This window comes from Haliotis rufescens, unplaced genomic scaffold (genome assembly GCF_023055435.1).
Source record: "Haliotis rufescens isolate VD_foot unplaced genomic scaffold, xgHalRufe1.0.p SCAF_9, whole genome shotgun sequence".
NCBI lineage: Eukaryota > Metazoa > Mollusca > Gastropoda > Lepetellida > Haliotidae > Haliotis > Haliotis rufescens.
The window spans coordinates 21,500,477-21,514,965 of NW_025964383.1; the positions used below are offsets into that span (position 1 = coordinate 21,500,477).

General features: G+C 43.0%; 2 protein-coding genes and 1 non-coding gene across 12 annotated transcripts in view; 1 reads left to right on the forward strand and 2 right to left on the reverse strand.

The window, feature by feature from the left end:
- Nucleotides 1–6,498, forward strand: part of LOC124144710 — a 37,055-nt gene extending 30,557 nt beyond the window's left edge. For all 4 annotated transcript variants that reach the window (XM_046514249.2, XM_046514250.2, XM_048390877.1 and 1 more), the window contains exons 3-4: nt 4,064–4,258; nt 4,704–6,498. In XM_046514249.2, the coding sequence (XP_046370205.1) occupies nt 4,064–4,258; nt 4,704–5,051 (543 nt within the window). In that variant the 3' untranslated portion in view covers nt 5,052–6,498. The remainder of the gene's footprint in view (nt 1–4,063; nt 4,259–4,703) is intronic.
- Nucleotides 6,499–9,252: 2,754 nt separating this feature from the next.
- Nucleotides 9,253–9,325, reverse strand: Trnar-acg. Its single transcript has one exon. It is a non-coding gene; the product is annotated as a tRNA-Arg (tRNA).
- Nucleotides 9,326–11,970: 2,645 nt separating this feature from the next.
- Nucleotides 11,971–14,300, reverse strand: LOC125377424 (protein rtoA-like). Of its 7 annotated transcripts, XM_048390667.1 has the most exons (4): nt 14,029–14,300; nt 13,926–13,997; nt 13,569–13,825; nt 11,971–13,177 (listed from the first exon to the last, which is right to left on the reverse strand). In XM_048390667.1, the coding sequence occupies exons 1-4, from the start codon at nt 14,043–14,045 to the stop codon at nt 12,594–12,596; spliced, it is 930 nt and encodes a 309-aa protein (XP_048246624.1). In that variant the 5' UTR covers nt 14,046–14,300; the 3' UTR covers nt 11,971–12,593. The 7 variants fall into 7 exon arrangements, 4 of the variants coding, with proteins under 4 accessions (XP_048246624.1, XP_048246625.1, XP_048246621.1 ...); XM_048390668.1 differs by lacking the exon at nt 13,926–13,997 and having other exon boundaries at nt 13,569–13,758; nt 14,132–14,300; XM_048390664.1 differs by lacking the exon at nt 13,926–13,997 and having other exon boundaries at nt 14,127–14,300.
- Between the last annotated feature and the right edge of the window lie 189 nt (nt 14,301–14,489).

Genomic DNA, 14,489 nt, shown 5'->3' on the forward strand with positions numbered 1-14,489 from the left:
AGCTACCTCCCCGAAAATTGTCTCCCTTTATCGTAAGTGTCTGGCCCGTTTACAAACTGTTGAGTTCCTTGATACGTTAGTTCCCCACTGACAAAGCAAAATAAATACAGTTGGTCATTTATGGAGCTGATATCGCTTATTGCTGTTTGTTATTCTCTTGAAAATGTTTCTTTATAAACTGTAAATTTCACATTTAACTCGTCAATCGAGAGTGTTTATTTCGCAAAGCGCCATTTTTGTTACTTAAAGGATTCTTAAAAAGGTTTCTACACATGCTTTATATTCGTGATTAATGAATACTTAGGTATATAAGCTATACACTCAACACAGTTTGACAAGCGTGTATTCCTTCGCTTCCAACAGCGGTCTCGTATCTTTCAAGAATATATTTTTTAAAGTTGATTTCGTATACAATTATATCCAAGTGTATGATAAAGAATTTTAGTGACCTCAAATATTTTTTGTTACTTTTGTTTATTTTTGTTAAGATTGCAAACTCGGAACTACTTCTTAAGTCGCAATTACAAGGGGTGGTGAAATGTCACTGCGTGTCAATGTTTCAAGGTTTTACATTTGTAATGAAAACAAAATCCGGTTGACAACTACACAAAAAGTATATAATAAATGGGATATTCCATGTCTCGTGAAATATTATGATTCTTTCATCTCGTGACGGGTCAAAGAAGTGAAAATATTTCCTTTTCCACGTCACGAGATGAGAGAAACATGATATTTCACGAGACACATGAAATATACTCTATGTCTTCCGGGGGATATTGCTGCAATAAAATTACATCACAATGCTTTGCAGACCATTGTGGCGATACCGGTTACCATGACATTAGCGAGGGGAGTTATTCAAAGAGGAGGTTGTTATTCCAAAGGGAGTTTGTTATCCCAAAGGGGAGGCTGTTATTCAAAAGGGAGGTTGTTATTCAAAGAGGGGTCGTTATTCCAAAGGGGAGGTTGTTATTCAAAGGGAGGTTGTTATTCCAAGGGGAATGTGTTATTAAAAAGGGAGTTTGTTATCCCAAAGGGGAGGCTGTTATTCAAAAGGGAGGTTGTTATTCAAAGAGGGGTCGTTATTCCAAAGGGGAGGTTGTTATTCAAAAGGGAGGTTGTTATTCAAAGAGGGGGTTGTAATTCCAAAGGGAAGGTGGTTTTTCAAAGAGGGTGTGTGTGTGTGTGTGTGTGGTGGGGGGGGGGAAGTTGGTTATTCAAAGAGGGGGGTTGTTATTCCAAAGGGAAGGTGGTTATTCCAAGGGGAGTTATTCAAAGGGAGGTTGTTATTCCAAGGGGAATGTGTTATTAAAAAGGGAGGTTGTTACTCAAAGAGGAGGTTGTTATTCCAAGGGGAGCTTGTTATTTCAAGGAGAGGTTGTTATTTAAAGAGGAGGTTGTTATTTAAAGAGAAGGTTGTTATTCCCAAAGGAGTTTGTTATTCCAAAGGGAGTTTGTTATTCCCAAAGGAGTTTGGAATAACAAGCTTCCCTTTGAATAACAAAGGGGGGGTTGTTATTTATAAAAGAAGTTGTTATTCAAAGAGTCCCGTGAAGATCCGGGGAAGAATAGGTCTTCAGCAACCCATGCTTGTCGTTAGAGGCGACAAACGTGATTGGGTTGTCAGGCTCGCTGACTTGGTTGATGCATGTCATCGCATCTTAATTGCCAAGATCGATGCTCATGTTATTTATCACTGGATTGTCTGGTCCAGACTCGATTATTTACAGACCGCCGTCATATAGCTGGAATATTGCTGAGTGCAGCGTTAAACAACAAACAAACAAACAAAGGGAGGTTTTTATTCAAAGGGGATGTTGTTGTTCAAAGGGGGGTATTATTCTAAGGGGTGGGGTTATTATTCAAAGGGAAGATGATTATTCATATACGCTCCCTTACAACATAAACCCCAAGTATACACCTGTATTATGGTCGTGCAGGTGCCAAGTTAATTATACCTACACTCGTGTCACGTCAGGAAGACGTATGGGCGTTGTTCTCTCCAGCTTAAAACATGAAACGTTCTGCATAAAACAAGGCATGAATATTCATGGACGACGCCGAGGCCTTGGTACATCACGTGGATGAAATACATCACTGAGACAAAACAAACAAACAAACAAACAAACATGCTGAGGGTTTTCATAGCAATCACTTATGTTGTTATTAATTTCACAGGGATGGTACAACTGCATTAAAGATGAGTTTACTTCATTTAGAATTAATTTTGAATTAAAATGTTAGTGAATTTAATTCTACGATTAAGTGAGAAATGGTGTGTATTAACGGATTGCTACAATACAAATCGCAGACACTCCAGGGGCCATACTTTACGTTTCACTGTTCAGGTCTGAAACGCTTCCAAATAATAACAAGAGGTATCTACTCTACAGTGGTACTACCTCAAATTTCAAAACACGGTAGGTTTATTTCCTAATTAGTAGATCGTTTTCAGTTTCAAGAAAATCAGTAAATACGCTGTCGTTGACGTTTTATATTTAATCAGACGCATCTTTTAATGATATAGTCCATGTCTTTATTAGCGGACAACAAGCATACACTTTTAACAGAATTAATCACTCGGAAATAACGGCATTTTATGGCCCACAGGATCCGCATAATTTTCCGCATGGTGCATTGTCATGTTTTGTTTTGTTTGTTTGTTGTTCAACGCCGCACTCAGCAATATTCCAGCTATATGACGACGGTCTGTAAATAATCGAGTCTGGGCCAGACAACCCAGTGATTGACACCATGAACATTGATCCACGCAATTGGGATCGATGACATGCATAAACCAAGTCAGCGAGCCTGACCACCCGATCCCGTTAGTCGCCACTTACGACAAGCATAGTCGCCTTTCACAGCAAGCATGGGTTGGTGAAGATTAATGATTAATGCTATTCTATCCCGGATCTACACGGGCCTGCATTGTCATGAATGTTATCACATGTGTTCATATGAATGACTTTGTTCATTTCAACGGTTGCATGTACTGCTTGCTGCTATGCCTCATAATGACATGTACATCTGTTGCCAGTCTTACATACGTGCACACTGTACTAATGTCTCACAATTGTTATTGATTATTGCCTGCGAAATACGTTGTGTGTCCTAATTCCTGGTGTATGCAATCGTATTGCTATGAATCCACAAGACAGTTACTTGATATGTCTGGTGGGGACACTGGTGGCCCAGTCATCTAAGGCGCCGCGATTCCCTGTGCAGAGTTGCGTCCCTTGGGCACGCCAGAAAGCTATGATTGCGGGTTCGAATCCCGGTTCGCCCCTATGATGTTTCTAGGTTTGTCAGCACCATACCCGTGCTCGTGAGTTTCACCGTAGTGGTAAACGTCTGAGACCTACATCACTTCGGGCTTTCCTCCCACATTAAGCTGACACGCCGTGATATCACTGGAATACTGTTAAAAGCGGCGTTAAACCCAACTCACTGACTGATATGTCTGGTTGTCCATGCCTCGCTGTCTCCAGTGTCCTGATATCTCAACGTTACAGCACGGTCCCGCAATGCCTCGCTGTCTCCAGTGTCCTGATATCTCAACGTTACAGCACGGTCCCGCAATGCCTCGCTGTCTCCAGTGTCCTGATATCTCAACGTTACAGCACGGTCCCGCAATGCCTCGCTGTCTCCAGTGTCCTGATATCTCAACGTTACAGCACGGTCCCGCAATGCCTCGCTGTCTCCAGTGTCCTGATATCTCAACGTTACAGCACGGTCCCGCTTGGTTACAGCTTTTCGGGAAGCGTTTTTCTGACATTTGAACATCAGCCAGTCTTCGACCGAAGCTGATTATCATAGATGTAAATAAAACATTACAAATATAAGGTAAAAAAGTAATGTTAGGTCACGGCCTTGCTCATACTTGGATTTTCATTGGAAGTTCGAGAAATCAGCATTTATGAGTCATTTAGCCATACGTATGCCTTTACTCATGACAGGAGTCCAAAGAATGCAATGGTCAGAGGAAAAGGGCTACTTCTCTGCCATTTACACGTCTTACAATTGTCAAACAAATATAAGTTTGTTCTTCATTTGTCCCCAGGAGAACGGCTTCTTCGTTGATTGCGGGGCCTTCGACGGCGAGTCCAAGTCGGTGACTCTGATGTTCGAGAGGCTGCGACACTGGCGGGGTCTGTTGGTGGAGCCGAACAGGGACCGCTACCTCCAGATTGTCAAGAAAAACCGGAAGGCGCATTCCATCAACGCATGCGTGCGCACAGACATAGAGAACTATGGTGTAGGTATTCCTTAATGAACTATGTTTGTTTGTTTGTTGTTTTACACCGTACTCCATCTATGTGAGTGAGGTCTGTAAATAATCCAGTCTGGACCAGACCATACAGTGATTTACAACATGAGCATCGATCAACGCAATTGGGATACGATGACATGCATCAACGAAGTCAGCAAGCCCAGTGATGAGTCCTATCCAAAGAAGCACGGAGTGTAGTGGCCCCCGTATTGATATACATACAGTGTCATTAAACCAACTGGCCAGGCGGTATCCGGGGTATCTTTATTTATCAAAATGAGATCAATGTCATTGTAGATATTTCCAAAAGATACAGGGAAGTTCTAGACCACAAAGAAGGGGTGGTTCTTTTCATTTTTCCAGGTGTTTGCAGGTATTTGAAACAACAAAATTAATGAAATAAACAAAATACTTATTTCTCTCTTCTCAGCGGCCGGAGAAGAGTGATGAACGCCTTGGATATTTTGAAGGCAGACAACGCAACGATGTCAAGGCAGTTCCATGTTTCTGGCTAACGACGTTGCTCCTAGCAACGGGACAAAAGACCGTCGATCTCCTCAGCCTTGACCTCAATAGCAAGGAGATGGCCTTGCTACAGACTATAGACTTCGACAGGATCAATGTCAAGTCAATCAGTTTGGAAATTCCGATATCCTATGAGGGGAAGTCTATTATAACCATCTTGGACTACATGAAATTAAAAGGATTCTCCGCAATGCATCAGTTTACAGATCACATTCACAAAACAAAAGACCTCGTTTTGAAAAAGACAAATTAGGTCAAGGTCATGGAGAGTTGGCTGAGTGTTTTGGGATATTACAAGCTAGAGTTCGACCTGCTGACATTATTGCTATTGGACTCCTTAACACACATATCTGTACTCAGATAATCATTTCACAAATATACAAAGTCGACTTTGTGACTTATACCGGTTCCAAATACTGAGTTGACGTCTTTCAATGGAAACATGAAGTTGAGAATGGTCATGACGTCACAGTGTCGATGGAGCCGAGTTGCAACGATTTTGGTCCTGCAGCTGTGTGATGCGACATCCTTGTTCAGGGCCTTTCCCAAATAGAGCTGTCGCTAGAACCTGGACATGTAACAGACTATTGAATAGGGAATCAGTAATCTTAAAGTTTACATTTATCCTTGTGCGGATAACCATGAACAGTGTCACCAGCCCTAGACATGGACATTCATCTATGCTGTATTTTTGGATGTTTTGATGTAGTTGACACTACAAGGATATTTCAGGGTATGAAATAACGGGCTGGGTGGATCTCAACGCTTGACAAGGATTGTTTTTTTATGCTCCGGGTATTTACAATGACAATCCAGTTGAAGTAGTCAATACTTGGATGTCACTGTGTGGACGCTGATAATGTTGTCTTCCATTGACAAACACGTACACACATTTACACCTCATATTCCTCATTGTCTGCAGTGTGCCGTGCACATCATAGGAAGGATAACGCACTGTATCAACATCTAGGTAACAGGTATCTATCTGTACGTCACGGCTTAGAGAGTGTTTGTCTCATATACACGTACTCGTATATCTCGTATATACCTGACAGTAACAGGGTGAGTGAGTGAGTGAGTATGGTTTTACGCCGCTTTTAGCAATATTCCAGCAATATCACGGCGGGAGCCATCAGATAGGGGATCGATCATTGAGGGAAGGGCCTGTTGTCACTAGAAAGGCGACAGTCATGTGTGTGTGTGTGTGTGTGTGTGTGTGTGTGTGCGTGTGCGTGTGTGTTCCAGCTATACAAAAATAGAGTTAAGACCAGACAATCCATTGATTGATATAATGAGCAACGGTCAACGCCGTCGAAGTACGTTGACGTACGCTCACGTCAACCCAGTCAGCCAGCTTCTTACACCGTGTACCAATGGACAATGGCAATGACACCCGTCTTTGGCGTGAAGAAGAACGAACGCCTCAACCACTAGGCTACCCCGTTGCCCCTTTTTCTCATGAATTGATCTCACTTGCGAGTGAAGGGAGTGAAGGGATGTTGTCTCAGAGTTTAATTAAGAATAACGTTTCGTGGATGATTAAGCCATTACTAACAGGAGTGATGTCTCAAGGAGACGCATGTACACGAGTGCTTGATTTATTGCTGTGTTGCGTTCATACATAATTAACACATCATTGTATCAGATCATACCATGTTTATTCCTTGCATACGCCATGAACATTAAACGTATCCTGTTCACATTTGTTTTACCTTGAATTATTTCAAAGTGAGTGAGTGAGTTTAATTTTACGCCGCTTTTTGGGGCTTCACACATTGTACCCATGTCGGGAATCGAACCCGGGTCTTCGGCGTGAAGTGATGAGCGAACGCTTTGACCACTAGGCTACCCGACCGCCCCGAATTATTTCAAAGACAGGCGTTTCTTGAGTGAATGTGTGAGCGAGTGGGCAAGGGAATGATAACCTACGGTTTGAGAAATGTTTCTTCACCATTGTGGAAGGCCGCTTCCGTTGTCCAGTGGATAGAGCGTCTGTCCGGAGAGCGGGAGTTCGGTGGTTCGATCCCCGGCCGCGTCATACCAAACGACGTTGAAATACGGTATTTGTTGTTACCCAGCCTGGCACTCGGCATTAAGGGGGATAAAACAAAGACTCGTCGGGTAGGAGAGGTGTATCCGTGTTAATTGCGGTAGGATGTCTCAGTGGGCTAGCACCATAAAACCGGCGTTAGTCCTGACTGGTACAAGCACTGATTGTGCGTTCGTTTGTTCTTTCACGCTGCAGTCAACAATGTTACAGCTACATCACGACGGCCAAAACATAATATAGTGTCTGGGCAAGACAAACCAATGACTGATATTGTGAGCAACGTCCCACGCTTTCAGGGTGTGCGTATTATCAGTGCTACCACCGAGCCTGACCACCAGACACACAATAGTCGCCCACAACGGAGCGCTGTGAACATATTCGATTCCGCCTCAATACTGAGTGAGTGACGTTTACCGCTTCGGTGAAACCCACGAGCACGGGTATGGTGCTGACAAACCTAGAAACATCATAGGGGCGAACCGGGATTCGAACCCACAATCATAGGTTTCTGGCGTGCCCAAGGAACGCAACTCTGCACAGCGAATCGCGACGCCTTAGACGACTGGGCCACCCGTGCCCCCCTCAATACTGAGCTTATGGTGAATCTCAAAGCAAAGTTAATAGGGAATCGAAACCTAGGATGCTTAAGGGGCACAGCACTGCACGGCGAGTTGTTGTGGTGTAGACCACATGGTAGTGTTTCAGTTCACTTCGTTACTCAATTCTGGATCCGCCTCTCAGTTATCAAGTGTTTAACTGTGCTTTTACACTATGCGGCAATGACACCAGGACGGGGTTCGTGTATGGGATTAAATCGGGGAATCTAGGTGTCAGACCTTTTTGGCACCGCCACCGTGGATTTAGTGGTAGAGCGACTGTCCGAAGAGCGGAATGTTGGGGGTTCGATCCCCGGGCGCGTCATACCAAACGACGTTAAAAGATGATACTTGTTACCCTGCCTGGCGCTCGACATTATGAGGCTGAAACAAAGACTGGTCGGCTCGGAGTCGGGGTCACTGTATCTAAGTGGGATATTCATGTTAAACTGCGGGATGGTATCTCAGTGAGCTAGCACTATAACCTCGGCTTTAGTTCGGACTAGTACAAGCAGCCACATACCAACACACACAGGTTCATGGACGTCGCTATATACGCGCAATAATCTTGAACGCGACGTTAAACCCCATTTCACCTCACCTCATCTCGGAGGTTTATGATGCACTAATGAACTGAAAATAACGACCCCCTAATGCTTTCATAGTTTTGGATGACCCTTAACAGGTCAATGTACGTTTTTTCACCTCCCTCCCTGAACAGACAAAATGCAAAAAGCCCTAAATATTTTATCATAATTTACTTTTTAATGACCCTCCCCAAATATGTATATTATTTTTTATGACCCTCCCCTAGTGATGGCCATATGTTTTGCTACTCCAAGAATAGGCTTCAAACAGTGTATCCACTCCAAGAATAGGCTTCAAACGGTGTATCCACTCCAAGAATAGGCTTCAAACGGTGTATCCACTCCAAGAATAGGTTTCAAACAGTGTTTCCATGTATCGAAACGAACCCGGATCGTCGACGTGAAAACCAACGCTTTAAGGGCTATCCTGCGGCGCGGCTCATGTGTGAGTGTGTGCGTGCGTGTGCGTGCGTGCGTGCGTGCGTGTGTGCGTGTGTGTGAGTGCGCGCGCTTCAGAATATATAAATGGTTCTTTGGAGTACGACTACAAGAGCCTGATCTCGCGATTTATTTAGTCGTCTCCTACTACCATCTTCGTTTGCTGTGCAACAATTATAACCAGGAATTTATCACCACATGGGACCTTGAACATTAAGGTGAGGTGAAATTGAGTTTAACGTCGCGTCCAAGATTATTGCACTTATATAGCGACGTGCATGCACGTGTATGTGTGTGTGTGGCTGCTTGTACTAGTCCGGACTGATGCCGATTTATAGTGCTAGCTCACTGAGATACCATGCCGCAGTTTAACATGAATACCCCACTCAGACACAGTATACTGACTCCGAGCCGACCAGTCCTTGTTTTAGCCCCTTAATGCCGAGCGCCAGACAGGGTAACAACAAGTACAATCTTTTAACGTCTTTTTGTATGACGCGGCCCGGGATCGAACCCTGGACCTTCCGCTCTCCGGGCGGACGCTCTACCACAAGACCACGGAGGCGGTCCTTGAACATTAAGGGCCGGCTATGAGAACTGACAATTATATGTGCAACGAAATATAGTCCACGCCAACGTCATCACTAGCAACATTTACTATTTTGGATAAATGTATCATGAAGTATATACTTATTAGTTTCATATTTCAAAAAGTACATTTAGATCAGGGGCGAAATGCGTTCAACCCATTCAAAATAACACTTTTGAATTAAAAAAAAGGTTCGAGCGTGCCAGGATTCGAACCTGGAATCTTCTGATCCGTAGTCAGACGCGTTATCCGTTGCGCCACACGCCCGCCTGACTCACGATGTGAAAATTAAGCTATAAGTACAACACTCCAACACTAAATCCGGTCATTACATCTATAGCGAAGGTTCATCATCTGTTGAGACAACCACCGAGAATTATTCGAATATATTGATGAGGAGTTGAACTAAATCGTAAATGATAAAATCCATAGCCAGCTACACTGCCAAGCAAGAGTTATCTCCCTTGCTTGGTTTCGCGCCAAATATAGCCATGTCAGTAAATAGCGCGTTTCTATATGATCATAATCACCACATAAAACAAGCATTCACAAAGAAACTAAAAATTGGAAATATATTTGTAAAATTATCCTTTATTATTACAAAGACATAAAGTCATAAATGTGATACAGTATACATAATTAATATTGGAGACACACAATCTGTCAACATCACATTTTTCAGTGAGCCACGGACGTACATATATATATACGTCTTTGAGTGAGCCTATATTGTCTAGTGTTCAAAGCAAAAAATCACAACAAATGCAACTTCTGGCCAGACGGACAAGTATGACTTTAAAAAATTGAAAATAGGTTCCCTTTCAATTTTTGGACTGTGAAACTTATCAGAGACCATAAAATATTTCATATTTAATATTTTATGGTCTCTGAACTGAAATAAATATAGATTCTAGATCTAGACCTATAGAGTTTATGTGGGCCAATACCATACCTAGCTCCCTACATTGACTATATGTGAACAATGTTGATACAAAAGACATTTTTTTAGAGTAATGAAAGACGCACATTACTGAGGGAGTCAAAACTAAAATTTCCAAATTGAAATATTGGCATCCAGGTAAATCCACCAGAAAAATATTTCATGGTATCATAGACCATAAACATAGATTATTTAGCATCCATGATGGTACACAGGGTATACTGCAGTATGTTAGCTACAGCATATCTGGAACAGGGCTTCCATTTATAAACCAGGATCAAATGTATATATCTGTGTAAAATATCTGCTTGATAACGACACAGATAACACATGATATACATGACATACACACACAGACAGGCTATATATTTATGTTCATGTAGAGGTCTAATTAATATGTCTATGCAGAAACATCGTCATAAGTGGACAAAATGATGGTAAAATGTCATTTGGTCTGAAAATACAAAACTATTGGCCAGCATGAAAATATCTATGACGGTTTTGTGATTAAAACAATAAAATTCCTGATATATCCCTGATTCCAGGCCAGTCTTGGAATTCCTGAATTGTCTTTAAAAAAGGACAAGGTGTCATAAGTGTCCTTTTAGGACAAAATTTAAGAAACGATCACAACTTGCAGATATTATTATGAATTATTAATAAAATATGTTCATATGAATGAGAATTTGACTTTTTCTCTCACCAGAGTGCTGTCTATGTTAAACATATTGTGACATAGCAATGGCCACCTTCACTGAACATCTGGGCATACACCTAGACAACAGAGCCAATCTCAATACCTTAGGTCCTGTCACTCAGTGTGATAAATAATGAAATTAATACAAAAATCTAAAAAGAGATTGAATATTAATTCATCCTTAAATAATAAGTAGAAATATAGTTAGGAACAAACAATTCAGTCCATAGATATTGTTCTAAAACAAAATAATTTGTCCCAGAAGAAGTTAAAAGTGGTGTCATAAACAGAAACTGACATAGTAATTTGTTGTAAATTTGAGGGACTTATTTTTTCAATCAAGCATAGTATTTTTTTTTATCTCATAAGGTTTTTACAGTTCAATGTCAGGACAGCTACTAACCATGAAATAAAATCTGTTCTTTCACTGTTCTTTTCAGCTCAAGCAAGGTGGCCAACAGTTATTAAACACTACAAAACAATACATGATGTCCCATTTCCCCTATTGAGGAAACAGTACACATTAATTCAATCAAAATGTAAATATTGAAAAAATGTTTCATGTGAAAAAATGTCAATATAAGATATATTCGACAGATGACAGAATGAATCAACACAATCACCAGATATACACCAGGATATATAGAAGCAATAGACAACTGCCATTCATTCACAAATTCAGCAGTATTAAACAGGCAGACAAACACATCAAACACTGTACTAACACTAGTGCTCAAGACACACAAGACACAGAGTTGATAGGAAATTAGGGATATTCTGAAACATCTTATATTTCAGCATGTAATAGGAGTTCGTGATCTGCACAAAATTCAGGATGGTGAAACTGTACTGAGTGAGTAAGTTGGGTTTAACGCTGCTTTTAACAATATTCCAGTCGTATCGTGGCCTGTCAGCTCAATGATGGAGGAAAACCACAAGTGATGCAGGTCTCAGACGTTTAACACTTCAGTGAAACCTACGAGCACAGGCATGGTGCTGACAAACCTAGAAACATAATCGGGGCGAACCGGGATTAGATCCCACAATCATAGGTGTCTGGCGAGCCAAAGGAACACAACTCTGCACAGACAACTGGGCCACCAGTGCCCCCGAAACTATACTGAAGCTCATAATATAAGGAACAGCAACCTTATCTTTATAAGGGATATTGATACAGTATTTTACGTATTTTAAGAAAAAAGTCTTTAGTCTACAAAAGTGGGTTCAAAAATCATTTAGAGTACCCCTGCAAAATGTTTCAGTTGTTCAGAAACATTTACTTGATTTGATGAGCATTAACGTACATGATTAAATATTTTAATTATTTGCCCTAAGTTTAATCTATTTAAAGCTTGAGATATCTTTAACTTACCTTGTTAAAACAGCTCAATAAATACAACATAAAGAAGGTCAATACTACATTGAGACTCAGCCAGTTTGAACCAATATTTCACTTGCCCATTAAAAATGTTACTGGTCACGGGCTTGGGTACTGAGTTATGTCCAACACTGTCTGGCTTTCCTGTTCCTGCTTGTTATCACATTATGGCTTAGTGTTGATTCAAACAACAGAGAAAGGTTTGCACAATTATCAGACATTTACAGGGAAACACAGGTAGAAACATTAGGTGAATAAAATAGGTTTTTAATAAAATATCATCAGGAAGTTAAAAATATTTTGGCATAAAAATGTCCAGTGAGCAACAGTGAAACAGGAATGTATAGACTTCCCAGAAACAGCAACAGACTGGGAAATGTGCAAGTTGTACAAATACAGGACGCTGGCTGAGATGGTTCTACCTTGGTGCCCATGCTACTAACATGACACCGATAGCTATGCTGGTAGTACCTGATTATCAAGGTACCCATACTGTGAGTACCTGACTTGAAAACCCAAGCTAATACTCGTACCTGACCTGGGTACCCATGCTGCTACTAGTACCTGACCTGACCCAGGTACCCATGCTGCTACTAGTACCTGACCTGACCCCGGTACCCATGCTGCTACTAGTACCTGACCTGACCTGGGTACCCATGCTGCTACTAGTACCTGACCTGACCTGGGGACCTATGCTGCTACTAGTACCTGACCTGACCTGGGTACCCATGCTGCTACTAGTACCTGACCTGACCTGGGTACCCATGCTGCTACTAGTACCTGACCTGACCCGGGTACCCATGCTGCTACAAGTACCTGACCTGACCATGGTACCCATGCTGCTACAAGAACCTGACCTGACCTGGGTACCCATGCTGCTACAAGTACCTGACCTAACCTGGGTACCCATGCTGCTACTAGTACCTGACCTGACCTGGGTACCCATGCTGCTACTAGTACCTGACCTGACCCGGGTACCCATGCTGCTACTAGTACCTGACCTAACCTGGGTACCCATGCTGCTACAAGAACCTGACCTGACCTGGGTACCCATGCTGCTACAAGTACCTGACCTGACCTGGGTACCCATGTTGCTACTAGTACCTGACCCGGGTACCCATGCTGCTACTAGTATCGGACCTGACCCGGTGACCCTTGTTGCTACAAGTACCTGACCTGACCTGGGTACCCATGCTACTACTAGTATCGGACCTGACCTGGGTACCCATGCTGCTACTAGTACCTGACCTGACCCAGGTACCCATGCTGCTACTAGTACCTGACCTGACCTGGGTACCCATGTTGCTACTAGTACCTGACCTGACCTGGGTACCCATGCTGCTACTAGTACCTGACCTGACCTGGGTACCCATGCTGCTACTAGTACCTCACCTAACCTGGGTACCCATGTTGCTACTAGTACCTGACCTAACCTGGGTACCCATGCTGCTACAAGAACCTGACCTGACCTGGGTACCCATGTTGCTACTAGTACCTGACCTGACCCGGGTACCCATGCTGCTACTAGTACCTGACCTGACCTGGGTACCCATGCTGCTACTAGTACCTGACCTAACCTGGGTACCCATGTTGCTACTAGTACCTGACCTGACCCGGGTACCCATGCTGCTACAAGAACCTGACCTGACCCGGGTACCCATGCTGCTACAAGTACCTGACCTGACCTGGGTACCCATGTTGCTACTAGTACCTGACCTGACCCGGGTACCAATGCTGCTACTAGTACCTGACCTGACCCATGCTGCTACTAGTACCTGACCTGACCTGGGTAGCCATGTTGCTACTAGTACCTGACCTGACCCGGGTACCAATGCTGCTACTAGTACCTGACTTGACCCGGGTACCCATGCTGCTACTAGTACCTGACCTGACCTGGGTACCCATGTTGCTACTAGTACCTGACCTGACCCGGGTACCCATGCTGCTATAAGTACCTGACCCGGGTACCCATGCTGCTACTAGTACCTGACCTGACCCGGGTACCTATGCTGCTATAAGTACCTGACCCGGGTACCCATGCTGCTATAAGTACCTGACCTGGGTACCCATGCTGCTACTAGTTCCTGACCTGACCTGGGTACCTATGCTGCTACTAGTATCTGACCTGACCCGGGTACTCATGCTGCTACTAGTACCTGACCTGACCTGGGTACCTATGCTGCTACTAGTATCTGACCTGATACGGGTACCCATGCTGCTGCTAGTATCTGACCTGAAGTGGGTACCCAAGCTTCTACTATTATTAGACCTGACCCGGGTACCCATACTACAATACAGTACTCACCCAACCAGTGTCCATGTTTCAGTTGCCATTATGCCACACAGTTTATCACACATTCATTGCAACAGATCAGGGAACCCTGGGTCATGGGTAATCCAGGTAACACATTTTGCC